Here is a 6,157-nt window from a genome sequence, read left to right on the forward strand (position 1 = left end):
AAAATGAAAAGAAAATGAGTTTTGAGAATGATTAACTAAAAACCCCTATTTATATAACGTACAATTACAAAATATAAATATGAAGATAAATAAGATTGAGATACCTATCTAATTCAAAAAATCTATATTGTTTATCATCTATATTTAAAATTATATCGTAACAATTTCAATATTAAAATTAAATTTTTTTTAGAAAATATTTCGTTTTTATGGTTTAACGATGCCACAATTGCGGAATTAATGAAAGACCATAATCTCATGTGAAAAACGTGACCTCCAGTCTACACCCCATATCCCCTCCTCTTTTAGGTAAAAATATATCCGAATTCTCTATAATTTCTCTCTGGGGTTTTGTTGAATAATGATGGAACCTGTCCATGGTTTTTGGCATTAGAGGGAAATCAATCCCTGAATTCGTTGGATTTGATTGCCGCGTTCCAAATTCTTGTCCTAATTATCGTTTTTCCTGGAGTTTTTCTTCTTCCATGGAGGTAAGGCCTTAATTCGCAATATTATGGTAATCAAAATTCTCCAATCTGAATCACATATCCATGATGGGCGATCTTTGAAATTTTTGGTTCGTAGTTTCGGTTTTTGGTTCCAGGGATTTTCTAATAACTTTGTAGGCATAGAAAGTTTCTTTCTTTACTATCGCGTTAACGAATTTATGTGATGGGAATCATCATCGCTTATTGCAGAGCTGAAATTGATTATTTTTTGTCATTTTAATTCAGCGTATATTACTTTATTGTGGTTTAAAACCCATTAATAACATGAGATAGTTCCACCCTTTTTCAAATTTATGACTTAACTGAGATATTGCACGTGCCAAATTATTTGCCTAAGACCCTTCTTGATTTACATGTTCAAAAAGATTTAAACGGCCTTCGTGTTTATAGTCTGCTAGCATCGAATTAAACAAGTTTCTTTCGTCTTTTGTCTGCTGCTTTTTAAGGTTTTGGGGTTGGACGAGTTCAAGAATGGAGAGAGTCACACGGCGTCAGCGGCGGCTTTTGTAGAAGGAGGAATCCAGGAGGCCTGCGATGATGCTTGCAGCATATGCCTCGAGGCCTTTTGTGACTGCGACCCTTCTTCGGTGAATTGCCGATAGATAATTTCTTTGGCCCGTTGATTATTGTGAAAATATTTTATGGTAGCCTTAAAAGGGAAATTTTTTAATAATGTCTTACAGGTGACAAGCTGCAAGCATGAGTTCCACCTTCAATGCATTCTTGAATGGTATGCGTTTGACGCATTTGTTGATTTGGATTGTGTTTTTTTGGTACACTTTTTTATATTTGCAATTTTATCCTAATGACCTAATCATAGGATTATTATTTAGCTTTAATGTTAGTTTGTTTTTGTCTCTGCTTGGCGGGATCAAATGTAAAATCTGATGTTTATATATTTGGACATTGTAATACATCAGCTAAATGCTGCCTGCTATTGTAAGAGCTAAGAAACTTTTTGTGGAGACTAAGAATTTAAAAATACCTGTGCAGATTTTTTCACACACACACACACACACACAAAATATATAATATATTGACTGAGCTTTATCGATATAGGCATATAGCTTAGGCTGCTTAAATGCCTGTTCTTTGATTCACTTGTATTCGATGTGCTTAATATTGTACCAGTTGTCACTCCTATATTTGAGCTTTAATTGATGCATTTGAGATCTTGTATCCATCCTATTTCTTCGTATTAACGTCATTATAGTTGCTTGCAGAATATGGTCAACTTACTAACTTGTCCTGGGTACTTTTTGTTGTGGTACCTGTGAACAATAATTTGTGAAGAACTGGTATATCATGGTACCATTGGTAAATTAAATAGAAAAGTTAGAAAATGCCCAAATGTGATCAACAATTTTAAGCGGAGTCCATTAGTTGTAAATTCAAACCTTTTGGATTAAGATAATCTTCCTCGTGCCTAGATTATTCCAGAACTTGAAGTTCGTCAAATCCAAATTTATTGAATTAGAAACTGATTTAGTGCTTGCAATTTGAAATACGAAAGTTGGCTTTAGTAAGATTCTAGTCGATGATGGAGATTCTGCTATTCTGATAGTTTTACATGCTAGAAATTCATCAAAATCTGTTGGTACAAACATTTCTGAAAATATATATCCATTTTGATCGAGAGAGTTTAGTCCCTGTGCTCGCAGTACGAGGCTAAGATTTAATAAATCTGTGTCTAACATCTTCAGGCGGAGGAGAGGGTGGAAATAAACTTATGTTTTTCAATTATGAATAGGTCTCAAAGAAGTTCCAACTGTCCAATGTGCTGGCAACCCTTCAGTCTGAAAGATCCTTCCAGGTTTGTCTCTGACATGCATTCTCAGTTTTCAGCTGTTCCTTTTTATTGAATTATCTTTCTCTGGCATATTATTTTGTTGTTTGGCAGCCAAGAATTACTTGAAGCAGTGGAGAGGGAGAGAAAATTAAGTTTTACTTCTTCAAGGAGGAATGCAACCTTATTTCATCATCCCGCCCTAGGGGATTTGGAACTGCAGCATGTATGTTGGCAGGCTAAACTATTCACTTTTATCATCTAGCATATTAATACTTATATTTTAATTTGGTATTTAGATACTTCTCTTACCTAAGCAGTTACAAATGGGAGTTGATGATCCAGAATTCGAGGATCGCATTATCGAACATTTGGCGGTGGCTGCAATGGGGAGGACTCACCTCATTGCTAGCAGGGAGGGCTCAAGGAGCCGTTCATCTACCCAAGGTCATCCACAGTTTGTAGTGTTGTCATCTCATCCTAATGCATCTTCTTCTGGTCAGGTTTCAGCTTCCCTTGCTTCTGTTGGAACAGAAACCGATTTGACTTCTGCAACTGAAACTAATACTTCTGTTCCACCAACATCCATTCGGAAGGAAGTACAACCGCGTACGTCTTCTCATCCGAACGACCATGTTTTGGCGTCAGGATCTGGATCTCCGGTCATTCCTAATACATGGCAAGGAATACCTTGTGATAATAGGTTGTTTCACGTTTTAGCATTTTAAAATTTTCTCCGTTGGTATCATGTATCTAGTTAAATAGTATTCGGATGAAAGTTGCTTAATATTCTGTGGTTTGGATTTTTACAATCCATTTTTAGAACTGTGAGTCGGTCTTTGTTTCCAAATCAAGACAGAGCAGGACCCTCGGAGTTGCAGTCTTTTTCAGAATCTTGGAAATCTCGACTCAACTCTGTGTCAACGAGGTACAAATTTCAGAATGACATAATCTTGTTCTTTTTAGTCTTATATATCAGTATGTTTCAACAATTATTGGGAATTTGTGGATTCTGAACTTTGTCTTATTTTGATCATCTTTAAGATACAAAGAGTCCATCACCAAAAGTACTAGAGGATGGAAGGAAAAGCTGTTTTCTCGAAGTGGTTCCATGGCAGAGATCGGTAATGAGGTTAGAAGAGAGGTGAGTGCTGGAATTGCTACTATATCTCACCTCATGGAGCGCCTTGAAACGAGAGATAGCAATAGACCTGGTCATGTTCCATTAGCAAATGACGTGGTGGATTCTTCAGGGACTGGACTGAGAAACCCTGAGAATAGGGATATACACAATGAAACTTCATCGACCGACATAAATTCTTCTTCTTGTGTCACAAGTTCAATTTAAATCACATCATGCAGCTGATCTTTCCTCATCATTTCATCTTTGGAGGTGAGTTATCTTGTTATTTTACTTGTCAACGTGTTTGTTGATAGCCAACACATTGATGCCATTAATTGCTCTCTGACCAATCTCTGTTCCAAGCACTTCATTATCAAAATGGATCTTTCTTTCTCATATTGTATGGGTTGACTTGAGTAGTTTCTTAAACTCCTGACAAATTAAGTATGTATATCATAAACATTAATGTATTACACACCCCACTGGCCTTAGGTGCAACTATTGTTATGGGTCACCCTTTTGTGCTTATTATGCATCTGCCTCGGAGTTCCCTCGTGATATACATGTATGATAGACGAATATTTTGTTCATTGCCTCCACAATAGTTTGATCCTCTCTGACAAGTAATTCAAGGAATAATACTTGGGAGTTCTATTCTGAACAAGTTTCATGTCTATTATTATAGTTAGTTGCCTCGTCCTTGTCACGTACAACTCATGCATTTGCCAATTCTTTTGCAGATATACTTCTCCTCTCTCTAAATGTGACGTGATGAGGATGAGATAATTGGCCTGCTTCGGATGTAGTAAGTTTAGAGGGAGTTATAGACTGCCTCCGATTTCAATGAAGGAATAGACACAGCTTTCATTTTCATTGTAAGAACACTTGGGAATGGGCATGAATATTTTTTTTTCTTTTCTCGAATTTGGCTCTGAAACTGACACTCGTTAGAGGTAGAAGAACTTCACACAGATGTATTTGATGGACGTTTTTATTTAATAATAATAATTCCGTAAATTAAACTGACATTAGTTCAGCTTATTTTTCGTAAATTTTAGTAAGTCATTTGATGTTATGATGATCATTAAAACGCGTTGTTAGCTAGCTAGTTTAAAAAAGGCCACCGAGATGCAGTAAAATAAATAAAATAGCAAAACCACCAACACACAGATGCTGAAAAATGTTGTGATAAAATTAGAAATGATTACTTATTAACTTGTTCCGAGAGATAATCTCTCTCTACAAAGTAATAATATTGCTTCCCCTAGCTAGGCTGGTAGCAAAAAAAAAAAAAAACTCTCAAAACAATTTCCCACTTTTATATTTCACACGCGTGTGTTGTTCTCCTCTCTATCTATTAATGCGCTTGTCAGAGTAAGCCCATTGGTCTTGAACTTTCTTCTGCTATACACTTGTAATTGATTGTGGCCTTCTTTGAGAAAGTATGGCCCTTGTTTTCTAGGCTCGTATCAACGCCCACACCCTCTAAACCAGTCTTGTCCTCGAGGCTGAAAGTAGGAAATTGAGATAACAAAACCGAGGCATCCTCCCATGTAGCATTTTCGATCTTCCTACCTTTCCACTTGATAACTAGCTCGAGTACTTGTTCCTGTCCTTGTGTCTTGAATCTTCGAGTCAATATTGCCTGACTCGAATTTGATGGTTAAGTCCGCTTTTAGTTCTTATGGCAGCTTCGATTCTCATACCATGTTGATGCCAAGTTCCCTCTTTAAACAAGAAGCATGGAAAAATGGGTGGACTCGTGAATCTTTGGGAAGTTATAGTTTGTAAGCTATTTGTAGTAGCCCGACTCCTAATTAAGTTAATTTATAGTCTAAACATGATTAAGGGGTTCTCAATTGGGTTTAAAAAGTCAAAAATCGGATTCAGGACGACCAAAAATGGTTCCGAAGATTTCATGTGTTGGAACAGTTCGGAAGCTCCGAAGGAGAGTTCGGAAACACCGAACTAGTTCGGAAGCCAGTGTTGTTAATCGAAAGTATCGAGCAGTTCGGAAGCATCGAACTGCAGATCGGAAGTTTCGATCTAGTGTCAGTTAGACAAGGTATGAGTTTTGATTGGTGATTTGACTTGATAGAGTTCAGAAGTTCCGAACTGTGTCGACAACAGTGTATTGTCTAATCAAAAACACGCATTCAGTAGAGGGAGTTCGGAAGGACAATCGAAAGTTCTGAAGTTTATTTGGAAGCTCCGAACGAGAGATCAGACGTTCCGACCGTGGTCTATATATAGGGGCCGAGAGCTTCACTTTCCTCACAACTTTCTCAAACTTCTCTCTCGTTCCTAGCTAGTTTTAAGGGTTTCTAGGCGTCGTATTCGAGGGTCAGGAACTGAAGAAGCGCTACCGGGATCATAATAGTGTTGTGCCTTGAGTTTAAGGCAATCACCATCAAATGGCTGACTATGGAAGCATGTATATCTCTAGAATCTGATTAGCTTCATCGAGTAGCTATTAGTCTAGTTAAGACTTTTAGTAGACATTTAGTGACGCGAGGATTATCCGTTTATAGGCTTGGACTAGAGAGCCAGCATCGCTAGTTTGCTTATTTTGAGGTACGTATGTACTATCCGAGATACCCTGGTTAAGTATGCATGTTCTATGTTTGTATGGTTTATATGACATGATTTATGTGAATTTATTATGTCACGACTATTATGTTGCATGCATTATCATATTGAGTCTATACCTTGATATTACAAGTAGAGGAGTTGCTCAGT

General features: G+C 37.1%; 1 protein-coding gene across 5 annotated transcripts; it reads left to right on the forward strand.

Moving 5' to 3' along the window:
* Nucleotides 1-261: 261 nt before the first annotated feature.
* LOC140887002 (E3 ubiquitin-protein ligase RHF2A-like) lies at nucleotides 262-4,446 on the forward strand. Of its 5 annotated transcripts, none has more exons than XM_073293989.1 (10): nucleotides 262-491; nucleotides 956-1,096; nucleotides 1,193-1,239; nucleotides 2,260-2,322; nucleotides 2,410-2,521; nucleotides 2,595-2,742; nucleotides 2,830-2,998; nucleotides 3,119-3,223; nucleotides 3,340-3,688; nucleotides 4,159-4,446. In XM_073293989.1, the coding sequence occupies exons 1-9, from the start codon at nucleotides 378-380 to the stop codon at nucleotides 3,641-3,643; spliced, it is 1,203 nt and encodes a 400-aa protein (XP_073150090.1). In that variant the 5' UTR covers nucleotides 262-377; the 3' UTR covers nucleotides 3,644-3,688; nucleotides 4,159-4,446. The 5 variants fall into 5 exon arrangements, with proteins under 5 accessions (XP_073150090.1, XP_073150091.1, XP_073150087.1 ...); XM_073293990.1 differs by having other exon boundaries at nucleotides 2,616-2,742; XM_073293986.1 differs by having other exon boundaries at nucleotides 2,595-2,998.
* The last annotated feature ends 1,711 nt before the right edge of the window (nucleotides 4,447-6,157 follow it).

The sequence above is a fragment of the Henckelia pumila genome, chromosome 3 (genome assembly GCF_033568475.1).
Source record: "Henckelia pumila isolate YLH828 chromosome 3, ASM3356847v2, whole genome shotgun sequence".
NCBI lineage: Eukaryota > Viridiplantae > Streptophyta > Magnoliopsida > Lamiales > Gesneriaceae > Henckelia > Henckelia pumila.

What these genes read in the sequence shown, in the direction of transcription:
- LOC140887002 (XM_073293986.1), top strand. Translation starts at nt 378, where the DNA reads ATGGTTTTTGGCATTAGAGGGAAATCAATCCCTGAATTCGTTGGATTT. An exon ending in GTTTTTCTTCTTCCATGGAG is followed by an intron (nt 492 to 955) that starts GTAAGGCCTTAA and finishes CTGCTTTTTAAG; the next exon opens with GTTTTGGGGTTGGACGAGTT. An exon ending in GTGACTGCGACCCTTCTTCG is followed by an intron (nt 1,097 to 1,192) that starts GTGAATTGCCGA and finishes AATGTCTTACAG; the next exon opens with GTGACAAGCTGCAAGCATGA.